At 39.6% G+C, this 24,966-nt stretch overlaps 1 protein-coding gene across 7 annotated transcripts in view; it reads right to left on the reverse strand.

Annotated features, from left to right (window-relative positions):
- Positions 1-24,966, reverse strand: part of kif13a (kinesin family member 13A) — a 319,077-nt gene that overhangs the window by 22,300 nt on the left and 271,811 nt on the right. For all 7 annotated transcript variants that reach the window (XM_072560889.1, XM_072560887.1, XM_072560888.1 and 4 more), the window contains 4 exons: positions 20,478-20,654; positions 19,115-19,207; positions 15,357-15,509; positions 9,760-9,837 (listed from right to left, as the gene is read on the reverse strand). In XM_072560889.1, the coding sequence (XP_072416990.1) occupies positions 9,760-9,837; positions 15,357-15,509; positions 19,115-19,207; positions 20,478-20,654 (501 nt within the window). The remainder of the gene's footprint in view (positions 1-9,759; positions 9,838-15,356; positions 15,510-19,114; positions 19,208-20,477; positions 20,655-24,966) is intronic.

Consider the following 24,966-nt stretch of genomic DNA (forward strand, 5'->3'; position numbering starts at 1 on the left):
TCGTGCCTTACTCCCACAGCTGACTGATTTCAATTTCTTCAGATCCCTCAGTAAGAGCTTTCATCAAGGTCTGAAAGTGTTCAGCTGAATCTTGGTCATTGAAGATATTTTGTGTGGGGGATGAATTGGTTGGAGAGGAGGGAGAGCTTTTCCCTAACAGGTGATAGGTGACTTTGAAACATTCTGCTGTTAAATGAAGTTGTTATGGTGACAATATGGATAATTTCAATTGGCCTTCCTGTATAAACACATTCTGACCTTCACTTATTCTGATAAGGATTCATCTGGTAAACTTGCAAGGAATCTTTATCATCCTTGTGTCATAATGGATATGAATGTAGATTAGTGACATGGAAACACTTAAGGCTAGGTAAAAACAATGACTGCAGATGCTGGAAACCAGATTTTGGATTAGTGGTGCTGGAAGAGCACAGCAGTTCAGGCAGCATCTGAGAAGTAGCAAAATCGACATTTCGGGCAAAAGCCCTTCATCAGGAATAAAGGCAGAGAGCCTGAAGCGTGGAGAGATAAGCTAGAGGAGGGTGGGGGTGGGGAGAAAGTAGCATGGAGTACAATAGGTGAGTGGGGGAAGGGATGGAGGTGATAGGTCAGGGCGGAGGGTGGAGTGGATAGGTGGAAAAGAAGATAGGCAGGTAGGACAAGTCATGGGGACAGTGCTGAGCTGGAAGTTTGGAACTAGGGTGAGGTGGGGCAAGGGGAAATGAGGAAACTGTTGAAGTCCACATTGATGCCCTGGGGTTGAAGTGTTCCGAGGTGGAAGATGAGGCGTTCTTCCTCCAGGCGTCTGGTGGTGAGGGAGCGACGGTGAAGGAGGCCCAGGACCTCCATGTCCTCGGCAGAGTGGGAGGGGAGGTTGAAAGGTTGGGCCACAGGGCTCAACTTCAACTTGTTGGATTTACTCAACTTCTTGATTAAATTGCTCAGAGCTTGAAACATAGAAAGGGCTTCCTTTCATTGTCAAGTGAGTGTGCCTAAACTACTGATTCGAACTACTGTATTTATTTAGTTACTTACTGTTGATCTCCAACCTGAGTTTATTTAAAGTGAAGATAAAAATGTATGTTCTGGATGTAGGTTTGCTCGCTGAGCTGGAAGGTTCATTTTCAGACCTGAATTCAGTGAGCAAACCTACATCCAAAATCTCAACCTGAGCTACAAAACTTCTCAAAAAAAAACTCACTAAAAATGTATGTACTAATTATCCAAAAGATGTAGGTGTCACTGGCAAGGGCAACATATATTGCACATCGCTCGTTGTTCTTAATCATAGATTTAAAACTTACTGCCCATTTTTTCAAGTAGCATTTTTCTGACGGAAGGAAATTATTATTCTCCTTTTGATATAAGTCAAGGCACTGGGTAAACATACGGGAACGTTTTAGTCATAGCGATCACAACACGGTATGGTTCAAATTTGTTCTGACAAGGAAAATGATGGCCTGCAAGAGATGGCTTTGGATTGGGGCAACGCAGATTTTATTAAAATAAAGCGGAATCTGACCATATTTGGCTGATAACAGCTCCTTCCAATTAAGTCTACAGCAGCGCAATGGAGGGCATTCAAAAAGGAACTCAGAGTATAAATCCAACACGTACCTTTTAGAGGGAAATGTAAAAAGGAAAAGATTCAGAGAATCCTGGATGTCTAGGACAATCCAGGACTGGAAAGAGAAGAGGAGTAGGGCTTTTAGCAAGTTCAAAGGGAGCAATTCAGCTGTGGCCCAGGAGGAACACAGTAAGAACAGGAGAGAACTTAAGAAAGCAATCCAAGAGCAAGAAAGTGACAAGAGAAATGACTTGCAAACATGATTAGGAAGAATCACAAGATATTGCATAAATACATTAAAGGGAAGAGGTAAACCAGGAAAAGAGTACAGCCCATTCAGAACCAAAGGGGCAACCTGTGTGTGAAGCCGCAAGATATTGGAAGGGTGTTAAATGAATACTTCTCTTCAGTCTTCACGCTGAGAAAGGAAAATGTAGGTACGGAATTCAGGAAAAAGGATGTGAGGAACTTATGCAGTTTGACACTGGAAACTGGGAGGTATTGGAATCTATGATGGGCTAAAAAATGGAGAAATCACCGGAGGATAGAGAATGTGGTTCCACTTTTTTAAAAAGGGGTTGCAGAGACTAACCAGGAATTTACAGACATGCGAGGTCAGTGGTAGGGAAGCTACTGAAGAAAAGTCTGAAGGATCAAATTAATATGCACTTTGGAAAGACGTGGGTTAATTAGAGATATTCAGCAAGGCTTTGTCAGAGGGACATCAATGCCTAATAAATTTGTTAGAATATTTTGAAAATGTGATTAAGTATGTGGATGAGGGAATTCCAGTTGATGCAGTTTATATAACTTTTAGTAAAGCTTTTGACCAGGTCCCATGTAGAAGACTGATTTGAGAAGATTAAAGCACATGGGATTGAGGGAAACTTGGCATGATGGATCAGAAACTAGCATAGTAATAGGACACAAAGGATAGGGGTAGTTCAAGTGACTGAAGGCTGGTATCAGTGGTGTACCACAAGGTTCAATACAGGGACACTTGTTTGTTTATTACACACAAAAATTACATAGATGAAAATGTGGGGGGAATTTTGAGCAAGTTTGCAGTCAACATCAAAACTGGTAGCGTGTTTAATAGTGAAGAAAGTTGTAGGCTCCAGGAAGACATAGATGGGTTGGTCAGATAGACAGACCAGTGGCAGGTGGTATTTCACTCCAATAAGTGAAAGAAGAAACATGATCAGGATATATTTAATGAATGGTAGGACACAGGGTAGTTTAGAGGAACAGAGGGATATTGGGTTAATTATTCACAGATCTCCTGAAGTTGGCATAGCACATGATTAGGATAGTTAAAGCAGCATATGGGACATTTGCTTTCATCAGTCATGGCGTAGAGTACAAGAGCAAGGAACTAGGATGCTACCTAAGGTGGAGAAATAGTCCTATAAAGAGAGACTAGATTGGCTTGGAGTGTTATCTTTCCAGGAGAGAAGACTGGTTTGGGGTGGGCGGGCGGGCGGGGGGGGGGGGGGGGGGGGGGGGTGGTGGTGTTGACATGATTGAAGTGTATAAGATCATGAGGGGTATGGACAAGGTGAAGTGAAAGCGGCTGTTCCCCTTGATTGAGGGGGTCAATCACAAAAGGGTAGGACACTGGGTAGTTTAAGGGAAAAGGCAGGAGCTTCAGAGGAAATTTGGGGAAAGACTTTTTCACTTTGCAGGTGGTGGGAATCTGGAATGCACTGTTTGAGGTGGTAATGGAGGAAAGAGATCTCACAACCTTTTAAAAAAAATGTTTGATGAGCACTTCAAGTTTTAAAACATTCAAGGATATGGGTCAAGTGCATGAAATTGGAATTAGTGCACCTTTGGTGGTAGTTATGTTGGTGCAGACATTTTGGGCTGAAGAGCCTTTTCACCACTGTATAAATCTATAAATTTAGGAAAACTATTCCTCCTTTTCTATACCGAGTCACATAAAGATACCTATGTAATTAAAAAATTAGTTTATCAGGACATGAGGTAACGTGACACCTAGACTTCCTATATTACTGAGGGGTGTGTTTGTTTCTGCTGTCTCTACAAACTGTTCGCAAGCTATCATTAAAATGCAGAGCCTACCCTATCTTTGTAAGTTACACTAACAGCTGAAATATGTCCCTCATTGCCAGTGCTGGCTAAAAATTGAAATTTATGAGGGTAGTAAGGCAGGTTAGCTCTTAGTTTTGAAATATTTTCTGTAAAGACTTTCCACATTTCCTTTGTATTTGGTAATTTTCTTCTTAAAAAATGCTACACATCACTTCCCCCTAGATTCTAAGTCTTATTTTTCTAAATGGTAGAAGCTGGAAAAGAGTGCTTCTGGCTTTTCTGTTAGAAAAGGTTGTCTTTTTGACTTGCACGCTTTAACAGTATGTCCTTCCTGTCCACAAAAGTGACATATACAGACCCCTTCAGTCTTCAGCAATCCTGTACTTTTGCTGTCCACTCTTTCTTTGAAATTCATGTCACTGCTAGAAGCTTTAGCTACGGTAGATGGCGTTGAATTGCCTCCGGGGCTCATCCGAAAATGTAATTGCTCCATTCTTTGCAGTCTCTCCATTTGATCCTGCTGGTGCAAAGCAAGTTGCTTCACTAATGTCGTCAACTCAAGCAGTGCAGAATCTGGTGTGGAGTTTGTCTGCATGCCAACTAGTTGTGAAGGATCTCCAAGGCTTTCATTACGGCTTTGCACAGAGGCAGGTTTAGACTGGTCATGAACTTTGACCGACTTTCTGGACTGTCTGGAGGACATCTCATTTTCACACGGGACTTGTTTCATCTTAGTTTGCCGTCCCTTGAATGTTACTGACTTTGGATTCACGGATGGAGGCCTCTGATGAGTATCTTGGTCAAGTACAACATTCATAAATTCTGGCCGCATTTTAAAATCCTTGTGTGTAGAAGAACTCCGTTTACTCGCCCTAGCTTTAAAAGTCCTGAACACTGCCCCCACAGCATAACTGGGTTTGGCTTCATTTGATTGCTGAAAGTTTTGAAAGAAACTATTTGCAGGTTCTGGTGAGAGTTGGCAGCTCCCATACTCTGCTCGGAGTTTCTCAAAAGCTCTTGCAGGAGACTGGTCCTTGAGTGGCAAATTAAGGACAAATAATTTTGCTCTTCCCTTCAGGTGTTGCACCACAAGATCAAACTGGAGAGTGGTAGGCATTTTACTAATGACCAGTAGCTCCTGCATATACGTGATCCAGTCTTCTACGTCAACTCTACAGTCTGGACTTCCGCTGAACTCAGGTACCTTCACTAACTGCTGGGATGTAGCCTTGGAATGATGCAGAACCAATGGTAATGATTCAGATTGACAGCTGGGCACAAGGCAGGTATGGGCAGGAGAAAAGGATTGATGATTCAGTACTGGTGGCCTCCAGTGGACTTCAGTTAAATGACTGCTTGCCTTCATCGGTTCAGCAAGCTTCTTTTTCTAAGGGACAGACATGAGCAACAGCATTCATTGTATTACCTTGGCTGTCTAACTTGATTTCCTTTTGGGTTTCCTGCTATGTTAACAGTTTTTGCTGAATTATGCAATTGCAAACACTTAGCAAAACACTACAATTGGTTTCATTAAAAGTCAATTAAGATTTTACTTTGCCCTGCTATCCTTTCTTAATCTATTCAATACACAGAATCGCAAATCTGTTCATAACTTCTGTCTTTTAGTTAAAATTGTGTGAAATTTTATACTGCTATATTTACATAGACATGGAGTTATGAACAATATTAAATTAGTTGGATGGCCAAGAGATTTTTGTTGAAAAATTTCCAAGATTTTGGTCATTATACTCATAAATATGAGTGTTCTTAAAATCTTGGGCAAGATGGTGGATAGTTAGCTGGCTTCACCCTCATAATTTAAAAAGGACAGTAGTATGTTATTTTCCATCTAAGGGAAGCATTCTCAAATCAAGAGAACATTTGAAGATTACTGCTGGACAACTGTAATGATCTTACCCATTACCTTTAAATTTATTGGACAGAAACTGTTTGGCCCAAGGGTTTTGTCCCTCCATAGAGCATTTCCTTCATTACTTTTGTTGTGTTCATATTAATTTTGGAGAATCTCACCCTCAATTCAATATTGATTTCCTTAGGATTTTAGATATGCTAAACTCTTAGCCTACTGTAACTAGCAATGCAAAATAAATAATGGAATTATTCAGTATGCTCATGATTTCCATTTCTTCATTGACAATATCAGTTGTCAAGGAGCGCTCACCACTCTTGACCACAACTTTCTTGGAATAAAATTGTAAAATTTTATGGTATTGATTTTGACATTCTTTGAGAGTCTCTTTCCATTCTTCCTTTCTGCTGCCTTCACCATCTATTTTCTCAAACCACTTTACTGTTCTTTGCACTTTCCAATTCATCAAGATCTCTGGCTATTTTTGCAACTGTCATTTTTTTTCTTTTAGCTTTATTTCGTATCTTTCCTTGTTTTTGTTATTCGTGGCAAGTAAAACTCTTACTCCTCAAAAGGTATGAACTGGTTTGGTACCAATTGAAATGATTTCTCAACAATTGCCACTGATCTTCTGTCATTTTACTCAATAACAAATTTGCCTACTTTAATGCGGGCTATCACAATAAAGTCAATCTTACCTAAATCCGAGTAACTGTAGCACATTTCTCCCATTAACACCATATGGTTCAAGTCATGATCTCCATTAGATAAATTGATTCATCAATATGTTATTGGACGGCCAACTAATTACAATCCATTGCTTGTTATAAAATCTAATAAGACATGTCTTGTTGGATACAGAAAACTACTGCAGAAGAAATTCACTCTTTTTGACTTGCATTTGTTTGCTTAACCCAATTTGAGAGAGAATTGGAGCTGCTCATTAAAAGCAATCAGCCTTTCTTACATGTTTATCCAGAACATTTAAGCAACCTGACATTTTGGAGCTGCTGACAGGAGGCCTTTACTAAATTCCAACTACAATCTTAATCCTTTTCTATTTCTTAATTCTACCCATAAAGTCTCCACTGATCATGCACCTCTTGTTGAAAACCCTCTCTTAATCTTGAAGGAGTTTTATCCTTAATAACAGAGACTTTTCTCCTGCCTATACAATTTACCTCTCTCAATCCTATATTTCAGTTATCATGTGGTATGTTTTAGTTTTCAGTTCTGACTGACTAGCAGCCATGTGTCAGTAATGGCTACCTTGTTACAATCTTCAAGGTGAATGTGTTTTTGCATGAGGAACATTTGTTTGGACCAAAGGGTTAAGCTGCCCTTCAGCTCTATATTTTTACATGCTCATTTCTTAGTTATTTCTCCTAGTTTAAATTCCTTTATATCTACCAGTTTGTTTTTGCATGTCTTGCTAAATCAAATTTTTTGACTTTTGCTTTAATCTCTTCCTTTACATTACAAATCTTTCCTGTCCCATGAAATAGAAGTCATTTTTCCTCAGACAATTACTTCAGTCATTTTGAACATGGCTTCAGGAACAACCTAGAGATAATAATCGTTAGGGCATATAAATCTTTAGCAACACAGATCTAGAACTTACTCAGTTCTAAAGTTTTCATCTGGTTTAAAAAGCAGTTGTTTGTAGGCACGAATGCACATGCACAAATATTCAGCCAATACATGTAATCATTCTATTAACCTGACATAAACTCTTTTTTTGTAATCTTCAACAAGCTTATTCCTTTGAGTTACAACTGTTCAGTTGTCCTTTTTTAAAGTAATCCTTTGTTTTCTGATCCAAAAAGGCAGATTTAAAAAAAAAATTCAATCTCTGTTCCTCAGCAGAGGTGAAACATAATGACATTTTTAAAAGTCCTACTCATTTGCCCAAACTGAGGCACATGACGGATATGGGCTTCAAACTGATTTCCAACAAGCTTTCAATGATTTTCTTGAGGAAACAGTGCAACTTCCCCTGACTTCAAAAACACAATATGTATTGCTTTCCCTAAGAGAAAGAGACCAGAAGGTGCCGGACAGCCGAAATAACTTACTTTCTTTAAAAAAAAGTAAATTCTTTTTAAAAAAGTGCTAAGTATTAAATAGCTCTGAACACTCCAAAATATGCATGCAGCCATGTTTACCAGTAAGTAGCAGCTGGTAATTTACAAACACAAACCATGCCTGCGATGAATTCACCATTTATATATACTAAGATTGATGCATCTGTGCATGCTTCCTACATTTCCATCTTTAAGCAGGAGGATGAAACTAACATGAGCAGTATCCATTATAAACATGGAAATATGATTTGCAATGAAATAAAAAGGGGAAAATGCATAATTTTAAAACAGGAACAAATTATACCTGTGTTCCATGATCTTTAAAAAAAACTCTTTACTTAAACATTATACATGTTCTTTGCTCTGAACGCGCAAGATGCTCAACTAGTCTAAAAAGTATTTTGTTTCTGATGTAAAGTCACCAACCTGAAGCATTACCTTTGTTTATCTACAGCTGCTACTTGTCCAAAATATGTCACCGAACTTGAACTGGAGCTGTCTACATTAGCATGATTTATTCAGCAAATATTTCTGACTCTGGTTTGCTGGAGCCAAAATTTAAGTTGGGAGATGAACATCAGGATCGTATGGAAGTGCTGCCACTTGACCAATGTGGAAATTGCCTGGAAATTTACATTTTTGATGGGGCTGATTCGCTGCTATGTGGGACCCAAATGTCTCCGATCCTGAGCCCACAGCAGAGATTTGGGACAGATTATGACTTAGCTGGATATTTACCAGGTAAATGAAACACAGTTTCATAACAGCTATTCAAATAGCTATGTAATTCAACTGAGAATTACAACCAATCCTCTAATCAACCAACCAAATCATTTGAAACCCCCAACTCATCAAGTGACCACACCACAACTGGGACCCTGATATCACTATCTCCCCAGCTAGTCTCAACCCAACCACATCTCCAGTGCCTAATCACCTATTCATAAACTTAGCTGTTCACTCAGTCATCAAGTGTCAATACTCACCCATACATTCATTAAAAGATGCAAGACCTTTAAGAACATAAAAAGGGAGTATGTTCTCTCCTTGGTCCAGGTCTCCAATGTTCGTTGGACTGGACTATAGACTCTGTACTTCCCATATCTCCTTCAGCTGTCATCTGAAGAAATTAGTCTTAGCATCAGGTCAGAAAAACGTTGCAGGCAATGATTGGGCATTGCCACTAACTGGAAGATTTAGGCCATAACACAGAAGGATGTCATGCATCTTGGGATACAGAGCGAACACATCAGTGATCAGAAATATTTTTTCTCAGATCCGGAAATGTGAATTCTGTGACCACTCAGAACAGGGTTCCCAAAGATGGCCAGGACAGCACAGTATTATGAAATGCTTTCTCAATTAAAAGTTGCAATCTTCACAGCTCCCCCATACAATACACAACCACTGCTCAAAATAGATCAAAGCAGGTTTCAATAATCTAAGACTCCATCAGAAAACCAGCAAAGACTTACTGAAGTACAAGACTTCAGAATGCAGCTGCGTTGAGATAATTACCTCTATTCCAAATTTGTGCGCAAATGATCAATTCTTTACAAAAGTAACAAATGAACAATTGCTCAATACCTAGTTGGATCCTGTGCCAGATAGAAAGCTTTTCAAATAAATGAGATACCAGTCCAAGGAAACAGTTAAGATTTGACATTTAAATATTGTGCACCACAAATTAATGCTCAAATGATCTTTCTAATAACAGAAATAAAATGGAGAGAAATATTTAAGATAGAAAGACTGTTTAACAGTTCAAAAAAAAATCAGTACTCTCCCTAATCCTCTGATGTCTTTCGGCATACAGTTACTTTAACATCTCTTCAATAGCTCTTTCTAAAGAAGCTTTCATACCAAGTGCTCCATATACCAATCCTTAAATAGCTGGGGCCCTGCTATAAACTGGGCGTTGACTTCATAATGTTTGGAAGATTACTTCACAATGACCCATTTTTATGGACTCTTATACAAAAGCAATAACTTAAAGCTATTTCAACAGGAAACCTACTTACCAATCGACAAAATAATTACAGCTTTTCTTGGTCTATCATAACTTTATAGATTTTGACATGCAGATTTATTAATCACATGATCAGCCATGCAAGCGCCATTTTTTGAAAACACAATGTAAAATCAGAATGCAGCTGAATGATGCCATTTTTTGAGATACGTACATGGTGAACATTCGGTGTGCTTACACTCCTCTTCATGTGCCTCCCTTTTGATGACAGTGCTTCTTTTAATGTGACTGCCTAAAACAGGAAGACAAATCACAAATCAATAGATTTCAAATGACAAACTCGTCTGATATGCCGATGAACTGTTTGGTTTGAATGTAATTAATAAACGACAAAGCAACGAAAAACCCATTGCAAGAACGCAAATAGACTTCCTGTAAGTGTGTGAAGCTCCTCTGGATTAATCTTGTTGATGTTTCTAAATTTAACAAATTAGGGAGCAGAGTTCTGAATCTGATTGTGTTCAGCAGTGTTTGCACAGTGTTCTATAAAAGACAAGAGTGTACACCATTATGGGAAGCTTAATAATTGGGACCTTGACGCAGCATGGTGGCTCAGTGGTTCGTACTGCTGCCTCACAGCACAAGGACCCAGGTTCAATTTCACCCTCGGACGACTGTCTGTATGGAGTTTGTAGATTCTCTCTGTTTCTGCTTCAGTTTCCTCCCACAGTCCAGAGATATGCAATTGAGGTGGATTAACCATACTAACTTGCTCATAGTGTACAAGGATCTGCTGGCTAGGTGGATTAGCCATGGGAAATTCAGGATTACAGGAATAGGGTGGGTCTGGGTTGGATGTTCTTCAGTGTGAACTTGCATGGGCCAAATACTGTGCTTCCACACTGTTGGGATACTACGACTGGTGAAGCCATTTTTCATAATGACCTAAAGGTCAAACATGTGAGTATGCATTCTCCCAATGCTGTGGAGAATGTTTGGAATCTAATTTCAGGCACAGCAGATAAGGGAATAACTTTGAGAAGGGCGGGCAATCAACGCAGAACTGAGGGTGCTATACTTAAAAGCACACAGTATATAAAACAAATTAAATGAGTTTGGAGTGTAGATTGAAATTGGTGGGTACAATGTTGGGAGGTATCATTGATGTAGCTGCAAGAGAATCAGGGCTTGGAACTAAATATCTAAGCCCTGTGACCAGCCGTGTTCCACAGGGGATCAGTTCTGGGTCCTTTTTTGTTTGTTATTTATATAAATGATTTAGACGAGTGTATAGAAGGCATGGCTAGTAAGTTTGCAAATGATACCAAAACGGTGCATAGTAGACAGTGAAGAAGGTTTTCTAAGATCATAAAGGGATCTTGATCAAATTGGCCAAAAGTCTAAAAAATGGTATTTGGACTGCAATTGGGATAAATGTAAGGTACAAGGGTAGGGCATATAAAATTAATGGTTGGGCCATGGGTAGTATTGTCGATAAGAGACACCTGGGGTGCAGGTACATAATTGTTTGAAGTTTGCATCAATATAGACAGGGTGATTAAAAAGGCGATTGACACGCTTGCCTTCATTGCTCAGTCCTTTGCGTATAGGAGTTGGGAAGTCACATCAAGGTGTGCAGGATATTGGTGAGGCCTCTTCTGGAGTACTGTGTCCAATTCTGGTCTCCCTGTTATAGGAAGGCTATTATTAAGCTGGAAAGGGCTCAGAAGAGGTTTACCAGGATGTTGCTAGGTATGGAAGGCTTGAGTTAGAAAGAAAGGCTGGATAGGCTGGGACTTTTTTCACTGGAGCATAGGAGATTGAGAGGCGACCTGATAGAAGTTTATAAAATAATGAGAGGTATAGATAGAGTTAATGGTAGTTGCCTTTTCCCTAGGATGGGGGATTTCAAGATGAGCAGCCAGATTTTTAACATGAGCGGCAAGATTGACAGACATGAGGGAAGGGTCAAATCTTTTTTTCCCCAGAGGTTGGTTCATGAGTGGAATGAACTTCCTGAGGAAGTGGTAGGATGTGAGTACAATTACAAATGTTTAAAAGACATTTGGATAGACAGATGAGTAGGAAAGGTTAAGAGGGTTCTGGGCTAGGAGCAGGCACATGGGGCTCGTTTAGTTTGGGATTATGTCCAACATAGACGAATTGGAAAAAGGGGTCGGTTTCCATGCTGTGTGACTTGGAAAATCAGGTTGTTGTGGATGCCAAGAAAAGGAATTTGTGGAATGTCTACAGGATTTTTTTTTGAAGCAGCTTGCAGTAAAGCCCAATAGAGATCAGGCAGTTCTGGATTTGGTGATGTGTAATGATACAGACTTGATTAGAGACCTTAAGGTGAAGGATAGCATACCCCACCCCACCCCTCCCCCCAGCCAGAGGACATTGACCATAATATGATAGAAATCACCCTGCAGTTTGAGGGGGAGAAGCTGAATCAGATACAATTCAGAGGTATTACAATTCAGGAAAGGCAACTACAAAGACATGAAGGAGGAACTGGCCAGATTTGATTGGAAGGGGAGTAAAGCAGAGAAGATGGCAGGGGTTTTTAGGCTAATTCAATAGGCACAGCAGAAATCATCCTGAGGAAGAGACAACATAGAATCACAGAATCCTTACAGTGTGGAAGCAGGCCATTTGGCCCATCAGGTGCACAGTGACACTCCAAAGAGCATCCCAACCAGAGCCATCTCCGTACCCTATACCCCCACATTTCTCATGGCCAACCCACCGAGCCTACACATCCCTGGATACTATGGGCAATTTAGCACGGCTAATCCACCTAACCTGCACATCTTTGGACTGAGAGAGGAAACGCATACAGACGTGGGAAGAATGTGCAACTACACACAGGCAGTTGCCAGAGGTTAGAATCAAACCCAGATCCCTGATGCTAATCACTGAGCCACCGTGCTGCCCCATACTAAAGAGAGGACAAGACAACCATGGCTGACAAGGGAGTCGGGGAAAGCATATGTAGTAACGATTTGTGGGAAGCCAAAGGATTGGGAAGTCTTTAAAAACCAGAACATAACTCAAAAACTAATCTAGCTAGTAACATACAAGAAGGTAAAAGAGAGGAAAGAGTGGATATGGACCATAGGAAAATGAAACGTGGGAACAAACACAGCTGAGGAACTTAGCAAATACTTTGCATCGGTTTTCATGGTGGAAGGCACAAGTACCATACCAGAACTTCATGAGAGTCAGGGGAAAGAGGGGAGTGTAGTGGCCAATACTAAGGAGAAGGTGCTGAAGAAGTTGAAAGGTCTGAAGATGGATAAATCACCCAGATCAAATGGACTACACCACAAAGTTCTGAAGGAAATAGGTGAAGAGATTGTGGAGACGGTGGTGATTTTTCAGGAATCACTGGAGTCAGAGTGGGTCCCAGACGACTGGAAAATGGCTGATGTAATACTCCTGTTTAAGATGGGAAAGAGGCAGAAGATGGAAACTTATGTCAGCCTGACCTGTCATTGGTAAGATTTTAGAATGAATTATCAAGGATGAGATTGTGGAGTACTTGGAAGTGTGTGGTGAAACAGGGTTGAGCTTGCATGGCTTCATCAAGGGGAGGTCATGCCTGATAAATCTGTTAGAATTCTTTCAGGAGGTGGCAAGCAAATGAAGACTACTTATATTGTTGTTACATTCTATATTGTCGTTATATCCTATATTGTCACAAAAATCACAAAACAGTTTTTTACCAAAGAGTCACAGTTGCAAATCGCCCTTAGTTCTAGGTTTAGGTTATGATTGGATCATTGAGTTATTAGGACTTGTGATCTTAAACAGGGAAATAATAGACCAATACTCTAACCACAACAAACACTCTGATCATTCATCCTACCAACCTAATGAAACAAATGTTCAACATGTTTTATATTGCATACACTGGCCGACCTCCTTACAATGTGTGTGAAAATATCCTTTATGATGAAATCACTATGTTTTTTGTTTTTCCATTTTTCTCTCTTAACTAACAATAAGTGAATTACTTTTAAAATAGGTATTTATATTTAAGTTATTTTGAATATTCCAGAGTAACTCAAGTCTAGATAGTACACATATTCTTAAGTGAATTTAAACAAACAACTGTGGATGCTGGAAATCTGGAACAAAAGTGGAATCACTGGCAAAACTCTGCAGGTCTGGCAGCAATTGTCAGAGAAAGCTGTTTCGATGTTTCGATTTCAGTAAATCTTCAGAACATTTTTTTTCCTGGAAGGTAGAAGAGAAATGTACGGGGTTTGGGGACTGAGTTTGGATGCTGTGGGGTGGTCGAAAAAAATGGCGCTGGAAAAGCACAGCAGATTAGGCAGCATCTGAGGAGCAGGAAAATCTAGCTTTCAGGAATAAGCTCTTCAAATGCTGAAAAAGCTGACTCTCCTGCTCCTCGGATGCTGCCTGACCAGCTGTGCTTTTCCAGCGCCACACTTCTTAACTCTGATCGCCAGCATCTGCAGTCCTCACTTTCTCCTGACTGTGGGGATGAGATCAAACAAACAGACGTTGGTGACAGTTTTGGACACAATGGCCTGATGTTTGATGGTGGAGTCTTGGTCCGGGAGATAAAAGGAAGTATATAAATACCTATTTTAAAAGTAAATCTCCAGAATGTAGAGTCAGTGCACCAGACAACATCAACAGCACCAATTTTTGTCGCCAGGTTTGATGACAAAAAGACAGGATTGGATATGAAAGCAAGGAATGTAGTCAGTTCAGAGGTGGACAGGTTTGAATGGACAAGGCATTAAAACAACCAATGCCACATCAACAGGTATCAATGAACGAGTTAAGTGGTGCTAAAAGACCAGAGGGAGGGATCCAGGTGGAGGGAGAGCATTGGAGCAGGTGAAGGCATTTGTGGAATGGGCAGAGGACTCCCCAGATGAAAGGAGAATGGAGGTAGCAATGACACATTGAGAAGTTCAATGTCATGTTGTATCCATAATTCAATGAGTGTGGGTAAGATGGATAAAACTCAGCCCTTGTTGAGCACAGAATGTTCACCATCACAGAGCAGAAGGTCAAACGGGATAGTAAATTCTCAAAAAGTAGGGTCAGAAGAAAGGGTGGAAGGGAGAGAAGAAAGCTTCCAGAGGAGTATGGGTACGCCTTTTGAAGCTTGCGTTTCTTAGAGCTTCAACGGAAGTGAAAACATTTCTTGACAGAACATCGAGCAAACTGGAGAATTAAGTGGAATGGGTGTTGGAACACAGGTCTGAGACAGTGTGGGGTGCGGGGGCTGATAGAGATAAAGATCAAGAGTGCACAAATATTGAGACATAGCACAGAGTATGGATCCCAGGAGGTGGTGAGAACAGCTGTCTGAGGAGCGTTGTACATCATAGAGTCATCCCGGGTGGATTTGAAACACGAAGGATGAAACTTCAGTTGGAATCCACGTGGGGCAGTTCTGAGCTGGAGGAAGTCACTGAGGCATGAGAGATGGCTGTGGAAGCGAGTTTTAGCAAAGACTTTGTCAAATATTAGGAGAGAAAACGCAAGTAATGATGGTGAACAATGAGGTTAGAATGGAAATTCTTTCAAGGAGGAAAACCTATTCAAGGTAGGCATACCTAGAAGAGATATGGCATCGAGTCAACTCTAAGATAAACTCTGAAGAATCACCAGACTCTAAACGTTAACTCTGCTTTCTCCCCACAGAGGCTACCAGACCTGCTGTGTTTTGCCAGCCATTTCTGTACATATCTTTAGCACTTGGGAATTTTGTTTCAAATTCATGCTAATTTTACACTTGTTAAAAAAATATATAAACACATTCACCTGTCTGAGTCGTTCGAGACTAAGGATGTTTTCCACCTCTAGCACTCCTCTTGTGTACTTTTCAATGTATGTTTCTCCATCACCTGAACCATCATTTTCACTCTTTGCTGCCATAAGTGCCAAAGTTTCTCGATCCTCTGCTTCTTCAGAAGCCTGAAGAAAGGGAATTTGTCAATATCATCTGAAAACTCAGCATAAAGTGGGAATATGTTCTTTGAGACAGAGAGTCAGCCTTTATACTTCCATAACAAGGACTGTCAATTTTAGCATAAAATAATTCTTTACATCAAAAGATTGTCGGTTAGGTGTGTCAATTCCATCCAAAATTTAAACAGAGGCAAAATCTTTGAGTTATTGAGGCTTGGGTTCTATACAAAATTAATGAATAGACCTAGAGCAAGGTGCAAGCCACTTGAAGAGGGGCCTTCTGGCACAGTAGTGATGCCCCTACCTCTGAGCCAGAAGATGTTGTCTCAAGGCCAACCTTCCCAAGACATGAAACATAAGATGTCAAAAAGGTTGATTAAAAAATATCTGCAAATCACTTGAAGCCTATTCAAGAAAAACTTAGACATCGTATCTGAAAAATATAATAGGAGGTTAAATATGTTGTGAAACTTGAAAGGGTTCAGAAAAGATTTACAAGGATGTTGCCAGGGTTGGAGGATTTCAACTATAGGGAGAGACTGAACAGGCTGGGGCTGTTTTCCCTGGAGCTTCGGAGGCTGAGGGGGGACCTTATAGAGATTTACAAAATTATGAGGGGCATGGATAGGATAAATAAGCAAAGTCTTTTCCCTGGGGTCGGGGAGTCGAGAACTGGAGGGCATAGGTTTAGGGTGAGAGGGGAAAGATATAAAAGAGACCTAAGGGGCAACTTCTTCACACAGAGGGTGGTACGTGTATGGAATGAGCTGCCAGAGGAAGTGGTGGAGGCTGGTACAATTGCAACATTTAAGAGGCATTTGAATGGGTATATGAATAGGAAAGGTTTGGAGGGATATGGGCCGGGTGCTGGCAGGTGGGACTAGATTGGGTTGGGATATCTGGTCGGCATGGACGGGTTGGACCAAAGGGGCTGTTTCCGTGCTGTACATCTGTGACTCTAAGGCATTAGCAATTCCATTATTTTTCACATCTTTACAGAGAATTGGTTCAAAACCAAATCGCAAAGTTAAATCAGCTTTGGAAATATATCACCATTTATCACTGGGTCAAAATTCTGAAAATTCCCTTCCTAACAGCATTGTCTGCCTACTTACTGCACAAGGACTGCAGCGGTTCAAGAAAGCAGCTCACCACCTTCTCAAGTGCAATGAGGCACAGGCAATCGATGATGGCCGAGTCAGTAATACCCATGTCTCATGAATGAATAATAAAGAAAACAATTCCTGCATGTTTCTAAGTGTCATCTGTGGCTGTTGCCCCCACATCAGAAGATTATGGGTTCAAGCTCCACACCAGAGATTTAGAACTGAAATTTAAGCTGACACTCCAATACAATACTGAAGGCGCACTGCACTGACAGTCTGAGACATTAAAGGAAGGCCCTGTTGGCTGTCAAAAACAAATCTAGAAGCTCCCATGATATCATTAAAAAGTACATTAGAGAGAACTTGGCCTCAGTGGCCTGGACAGCATTTATCCATTAATAAATATCAGTAAAACAAGCAGATTGTTTGCACATTATCATATTGTTCTTTTTTAATGGAAGCTTACACAACCCAAATTGACATTTTCAAATCATACCAGTGACCACACAGCAAAAACATTCTATTAGCTTTAAAGCACTTTGGACATCCTGAGATTATGAAAAATGTGACATAAAAGCATCTTTCTTTCTTCAAACAGTCATCACTAGAGGGCAGCCACAGAACTGAAGATTTTTGTTTAAGATAGAAACTATTTTGGCGTTTCTCACCTGGATAATTACTCAATAATTTTGAAAAGTATAACTTTCTTGTAAATTCCTTTTCCACTGATGACTCAAATAGAGGTACCAAGCTTCAACAGTCAGTCATATTCAATTACCATATTCAATCCATTATTTATATATATCAATAGGGATAACCAATTCAATAAGAAGTGACACTACAGGCAAGCCCGAAGCATTCACAGACACATGGATCTGGATATCTGTTTTTAATAGAACCTTTACTAATAAAACAAGACATTAAAACCAGTTACAATCAGATGACATTTGAACTGAATCAATGGAATAGCCATGCCTAAAACAGTGTAGAACAGAGGTTCTAGAGATAAGCTTTTATACCTCTTTTTCAGTAAGAAAGTAAAATGGGTTCTCAGTTCAATATATCAGCTGTCAACCACCTCAGTTTGATTATTAAACCACAGCATTTTCAATTGGAGAACAATTTTGCATTTAGTTTACCTTCGATTTATAATTTACACACAGTATTAAACAATGCATTTAGTGATGAACAACAATTTGAAAACCTTCCAACTTGGCTTTCCGAAACCAAAGACTGCAGCGACACAGTGAAACATGGCTGCAGATAGAAATGTTAGTGGTAAGGTATGACATGAAATGTACATTGTAAATATAACCTGTAAGTGATGTGCCTCACCACACTCCAGAGTGCCACATGCTGTTATGAAAGAAACTGAATTCATTTAGTGATGTCACATACAAATAACCTGTTATATAATGTACTTACACAGATTTCATGAATAAAGATTATTTATGAAAAAAGTATTCCAGTCTTTTGAAATATTATATATGCTAGCTAATACTGTAATTAAATACTGCCAACGGCAGTGTATTTTAATGCACTGAAGCATAAAGGTTTTATACTGATGTGCAAGGCCAGATTGTAGGATGCGAGCTAAAAACATAACGAGCTCACCAAGGTTCCATTGATCATCCAGCATTAGTATATACCAAGTTTCTATTTGCAGAAATACTTTGGATTAAGCTTTTCTGAGCTTCTACCAATAAAATTACTTAGAGTGTAACTAAAGTGTAACTTTAGAGTGTAACTTCTCCCAAACTGGACAAATATTAATGCATGCTGTTCCCACAATAACGGTTGTACCTATTTACTGAGGGAGAGTTAGAAGTGTCTACATTGCTATGTGACAGGTAATGATAATTTACAGGGAAAGAGAAATCTGGAATATCAGGTGGAACACTGGTTATTCTGTTCTCCTTCTATGTAACTCTGGGGGAACTCTAAGGTCATGAAGGACAACATTCAGGGTAAATGACCTCCACTTCACCATAGGTGCTTACAACATCTATGTGAGTAAAAGCAAAATACTTCTCAAGTTCTGTACAAGACTTGAAATATGAACTCAGTTTCTCTCCAGTGATGCAGTCAGACTGTTAAGTCTCTCCAGCATTTTGTTTTATTTCACACTTCCAGGGGATGTTGCATTTGACTTGGTTGCAGACTACATCTTCCTTGCAAACACATTTCACATGCCTACTTTTTCAATGGACAGTGCCACTTCAGTATTGATCTTTGCTGAACTATAGTCAATTTCACACTTGGGATTTACATGAACTGCCTCAACCTACCTAAGCTTATTTTAACATGGTTATCAAGGCAAATGGACTAAGGACATGTCTTCTGTGTGGTGGGATTCAAGGACAGGATTTATAAAATTACATTTTTTTCACAATTTTTGTATTATTTATTCAATAGGGAAATTACTGCAGCTGTACTCAATAAGAAAACATTTTTGTTCATTAGCTCATAATCCCAGCTTTGCCAGAGAATTGAACATACATTTACCTTGGGTATGTTGGATACTATTTCATAGGTAACACCACAGGAATGAAGTATGTGTTTGTAAGACATTCTTCGTTTCAGACTCTGTGTGAAACTCTGTAAAGTAAGTTGCCAAAGAAGTATTTTGAATTAATAATTTCATTCACCAAAAAGCAGGTATCTTTCGAGAAACAAAACTGGAATGTAAAAATATGTAAAACAAAAATCACTTCATTTGTTAACTCAATTTATCCCCTCCCATTGCTGGCTTCACTTTGGTAGATCTCATACATCCTCAACGACTTTTGATATTAAAACTATCAACACTTAAAAAATTTCGACAAATTTGTTTAGAAATAATTAAGAAAAACACAGATCTTGCATAAACAACTGTAATGGCCAAATACAAATTGGATAATATATAATGAGTGGCTGATCACTTGTCTCCCTAAACTCTTGCATGAACCACAAGCTCAAATAAGGAGTGCGTTGGAATGTGAAATAATAAGCACTCATCTATAAATGTGTAATCTGTGGCTGCACTACGCACATTCAAAAGAGATCTTACACTGCAGCAGCTCACTAAAGATAATTGAACAGTATCTTTATCCACCGGAAAGTCTACTACAGAGAAAAACAAGATCTGTATTATGCTGGGAACATCAGTTCCAAGGCAGGCACTAAAATTTTGGCATTTCTTTTATAGTCACTGCATCAATACCCTGGAATTCCTTCCCAAAGGCCAAGAGCTGCAATATGCAAGGACTAGACCCATCATTCTTCTCAGTGGAAATAAGGTTGCTTGCTAGCAATACCAACATCCCAACAACAAATACATTAAACAATTTATATAACCTGGGTTTCACTGCAACGTAATGTCAACGCAAAACCTAAAACTAAGACCGTGAAGAGCTCAACAGGCAAAAATAAATCGTCTAGGAAGTCTTATTCTTGTAACTTGTATTGCCAATCAAGCAGACTCTGACTTGGGATTCAAGCTGCATTGACAATAGAACTTGAGGCAAATATTTTGGTGCAATAAAACCGTTGTAACCTAAGCGACAAAATATATGCCAGCTGGTATGCTACTCTTCTTCCAGACTGGACAGATGTTAATGCATACTGTTCCCACAATAACGGTTGTACCTATTTACTGAGGGAGAGTCAGAAGTATCTACATTGCTATGTGACAGGTAATGATAATTTACAGGGAAAGAAAAATCTGATATATCAGGTGGAACACTGGTTATTCTGTTCTCCTTGTATGTCAAGACAATGGGGCACTAGCTGAGTTACTTGTAATTCATTAGTAGGAGGAGAAGTTATGGTAATTGATGTTGCATTCACATGGAAATATATTTTTAAAGAATATATCACACCTTCCTACCTGTTTATTGTAAATATTGACAGCTATACGCTTGCGCAACACCAACTCCACAGAAGCTGGATGGCTGAGCTGCACTGTAGTCTTTATGATCAAATAGATCCGCTCATTCTGTGGGGTAACTTTATTCAGGTATATGGAATCGTGGACTGACGAGTCCCAAGAGGCAATAGCTGAGACCTAAAAATGCAAACAGAACTATGATCAGCTTTTAACAGATTCTTGGTTGTTAAGTGTATAGATACATCTGCAATTTAATGTTATCACGTGCTTTGAATTCATTTGTTACAATATTGTTTTGTACTGTTTTCTTACAATCAAAGTATCATGTCAAGTAAACAGTATATTTTCCAAGAAAAGGATCCATTGGAAAGTATTAGATTTGCTTCATTGTTTTCCCAAGGGAACTTGTCTGGGAATTACACACCAGATGTAGTTATTTCACCAACATTAATGTTTACAAGTATCCCAGGAGTCCAATGAAAGTTCTGCAATTCATCCACCTCAATGCCAAAAATAACCTGCATTAGCAATATTGCACTACTATTGACTTTGCCTGGCTTATCCACTTCCCGATAAGCACTCAAACCTGGCCTAAATGCTGATCTACAATAATTTGCATTGAAGATACTGGCTGGCAGGATAATAATATTCTAGCAGTTTTGTGCAGATTGTGGAGACATGAGGGAAGAAATTAAATTTAAAAATATCTGGTAACCCATGAGAGTAAATACATCATAAACAGTAGATACCTTGCTAAATGATCTAGCATTCTTCAGACTCAAAATATTGTTTCCTCCCTTCACTTTGTAACCTTTCCCGTTCAATTTTTCATTTTGATGCACTATCAAATGGGGTCATGTCGATCATTTCAACCACTGAAACGTTCATTCTACAGTATAACAAAGAAATTTTGCAACTAAACTAGGATTCATTGCATTAGGTATTAAAAAGCTAGGATCTTCAGATCATTAGATTTCTAAGCTTTAGTACTGCATAAAGTTCTTAAATTTCATAAAGATCAAAGGGCTTGCAGATGAAATCTGACCCTCCTATTGGCAGTCACAGGATATTCATTTTGGAAAGTGACAAATAACTTGTACCCACAATTTCCCAGAATACTCTGTCAAAGGAAACTGCTTTCTATTTAATTACAAAATTACACCCTGCCATCCCTTGAAGTTTGCCTTTCAATAAAAGGGGCTATTAAAACAAAAACAAAATTGTATCATTGGCTAATACAAAAAAGCCAACAGCATTTGGAAAAAGAACAACTTCCATTTCAGGCACTCTGTGGCAACATCAAACAAATAATCTGCAGACAAACCCCTTGGTAAACGACCCGCTACGTGTGGTATTTTAAATGAGTTCTTGTTTCTATATGCAATAAATGCTAGAGGTCAGTCAGCTGGTCAGATCACATGGCTTGCTGTATTTTTGCACATCTTTCAGTCTGATGTTACGTATTCAAAGGTACTCATAATTGGTGAGAAATACAATCAACGTCTGGAATGAAACTAATTTTACTCTTGAAAAATCTAACAATTTATAACGAAGAGTGAATAATACTTAATGAATCTATCAAAACGAAGGGAGGAAGAAATCAGAGACCGAAACCAACACGAGACAAAATAAACATAAATAGGGTCTGTACCACATTAAGAAATAGCCAATCTCTTCCAAAAAAAACTAATCAGAGATTGACTCCTGGTCCTTGATTTTACAGCTCTAACTGTTGTCTTCAAATCCCTGCATGGTTCAACATCTTCCCTGACTGTAAACTCCTCAGACCTACAGCTCTTCAAAATCTCAGTCCGTAACAATTCTGAGTTCTTAGGCAATACACATTTTCAACCTTCATAATTAGTGGCTTTATAGACAGTTAGAACTTTACAAATTCCTCCATAAGGAGAAAGGGAGGACTGCACATGGAAGTGAGGAATCCTGATGAAGGGCTTATGCCCGAAATGTCAACTCACCTGCTCCTCGATGCTGCGTGACCTGCTGTGTTTTTCCAGCACCACACTCTAAATTCCTCCATAAGCCAGACTGCCTTTCTAAATCTCTCAATATAAAACCTCTTTGACCATAATATTTCCTCCAAGTCTCAAAGATGAGTCACATTAGACTCAAAATGTTAACGGTTTCTCTTGCTCCCAAACCGACTGAGATTCTCCAGCTTTTTCTGTTTATTTGTCTTCCAGCATCCCCAGGTCTTGCTTTTATGTGAGTGCTCAATTGCCACTTTTCCAGGTGTGCTGAGCTTGAAGTTCAGCTTTTATCTCTGACAAAATTTCCATTTGAACCTTCCAGCTTGTTCATCATTAGTAGTTTTCACTTCCTGTCCAGTTTTTGATAAGCTGTTTACCAAAATTTGCTTTTAAGCCACATCTCCTTCTTCAATGACTGTCTATGCTGTCACCAAATGTATCGTCCCATCCCCCAACCAGCATACTGCAAAGACCGTTTCCTCTGCAATATCCTGGTTCACATCACCTTCTTGTGAACATTTTCTCACGACACCATGCAATTGAGGAAGTGTTAACACTTGCTCTTTTACATTCTCCTTCCTCACTGCCCAAGGGCCAAACAGTCCTAGATGAAGCAGAAATTTATTCTTTCAATCTAATCTATTGCACTCACTGCTCACAACATAGTCTCCTTTATGTGGTGAGACCAAACAAAGACTAGGTGGTGGGCTTTGTGAAACACCTCAGCTCTGTTTGTAGGAATGACCCGGCCTTCTAGTTGCTTGCTATTTCACTTCATAATCTTGGTCCCATCCTATTATTTCTGTTCAAGGTCTATTGCGCGGCTTCAGCAAAGCCCAGTGCAAGCAACAACACTTATAACAAGGAATACCACCTCATTTGCTGCTTAGGCATTTTACAGCTTCACTTCAGAGCAAGAACACTGTCCTCTTTCTCTCTCCCTCCAACATCAACTCCCCCAATCCCAAACACACCAAACCCAAGTGTCTTGTTTCCATCAGATTGCCCTCCCCAGAGCTGAGCTATTTTCTAATAATGATACCTTTCATTAATACCAATCTACATCTACACCATTCCTCTACTACCATTAACACTCTGTTTGCCTTTGAGCTCAGACACACTCACCACCTTCCTCTTCGTTTCCCCACCATATGCAAGGCAAGTACTCTTGTGACTCACCCAACATTTTCTATCTCATACACTGCAGACAAGGATGCCCTGAGGCAAAGTATATTGGCAAAACCATAAGACACTACGACAACTGATGAATGGGCACTGCGCAACAATTGCCAGACAGAGATGTTTCCTCCGAGTGGGGGAGCACTTCTGTGGTCAAGGACATTTGGCCTCGGATCATCGGGTGAATATCCTCCCAAACTTTGGGATAAGCAACAACGCAGAGTCAGTACCCATGATGACGGCCTCAACCGAGATCTTATTTTCATGTCACACTACAGGTGACCCCACCACACTACAAACTTGCACACACTGTCTCTCTTTTTTTTCTAACACACCCCCTCCCCCACACACGCATGCATATGAGTCTATAGGGTGAGTTTGCGTTTGCAGATGCATTCTATTTTGTTCAAAAAGCACAATCTGTAAGCGGGAGAAAGCGAAGTCTGATCAATGGCTTATGCTCAAGATGTCAATTCTCCTGCTCCTTGGATGCTGCCTGACCAGCTGTGCTTTTCCAGCACCACACTCTCAATTTGTAGACAAGTCAGTCAATGTGACATTTTGTAAATTCCTACTTTGGAAATAAAACCAATCTGACTCCAGGTTGGGATACAGACAGACTCTAAACCTCACACCTTTAGTGCACTGCCTGAGCTGAGATGTCACCTCTTTTAATACACGGATGAAACCATAAGGTATCTCAGGGCTGTGACTTGAAAGAAATTCTAGGGTTTACATTATTAATCAATCAAAACCTGCATCAGCACTCTAAGTGATTCAAGACTTGACAGCCATCTAGGTTTGTCTCATACACTGCATCAGTTATTTGACACTTTGATCTTTTACTTATAAATTATGTGTGCTACATATCTTGCCCCACTAGCTACCAGATGAAGGAGCAGTGCTCTGAAAGCTTGAACTTTCAAATAAACCTGCTGGATCTTTGAGGAAATACCACTGTTAAAGATTGTAGTGGATGTTGTCTATAAGAAATTTCAAATGGCATCCGATAACATGCCACACAGGAAACTTGTGGTTAAGAAGGAGGTATGCAATTTTAAATATGATGTGACAGCATGGATATGAAGCTGGCTATGTAAAGAAAATTGACAGTGCTCATTAAGTAATGTTTTTGGATGAGTGTGTAGACAATGGTGTTCTCAGAGCCAGTATCGACACCAGCATTGTTCTCATATATTTAATAGTATGGGTTTGGGTATAGGCAACACATTGGCAAACTCAAACATATGCAATATAATTCCCAAGAGAACAGTCAGCAATCACAGGCAGATAGACAGAAAAACATAGAAAACAAGAAGCAG

This window comes from Chiloscyllium punctatum, chromosome 41, assembly GCF_047496795.1.
Source record: "Chiloscyllium punctatum isolate Juve2018m chromosome 41, sChiPun1.3, whole genome shotgun sequence".
Classification (NCBI taxonomy): domain Eukaryota; kingdom Metazoa; phylum Chordata; class Chondrichthyes; order Orectolobiformes; family Hemiscylliidae; genus Chiloscyllium; species Chiloscyllium punctatum.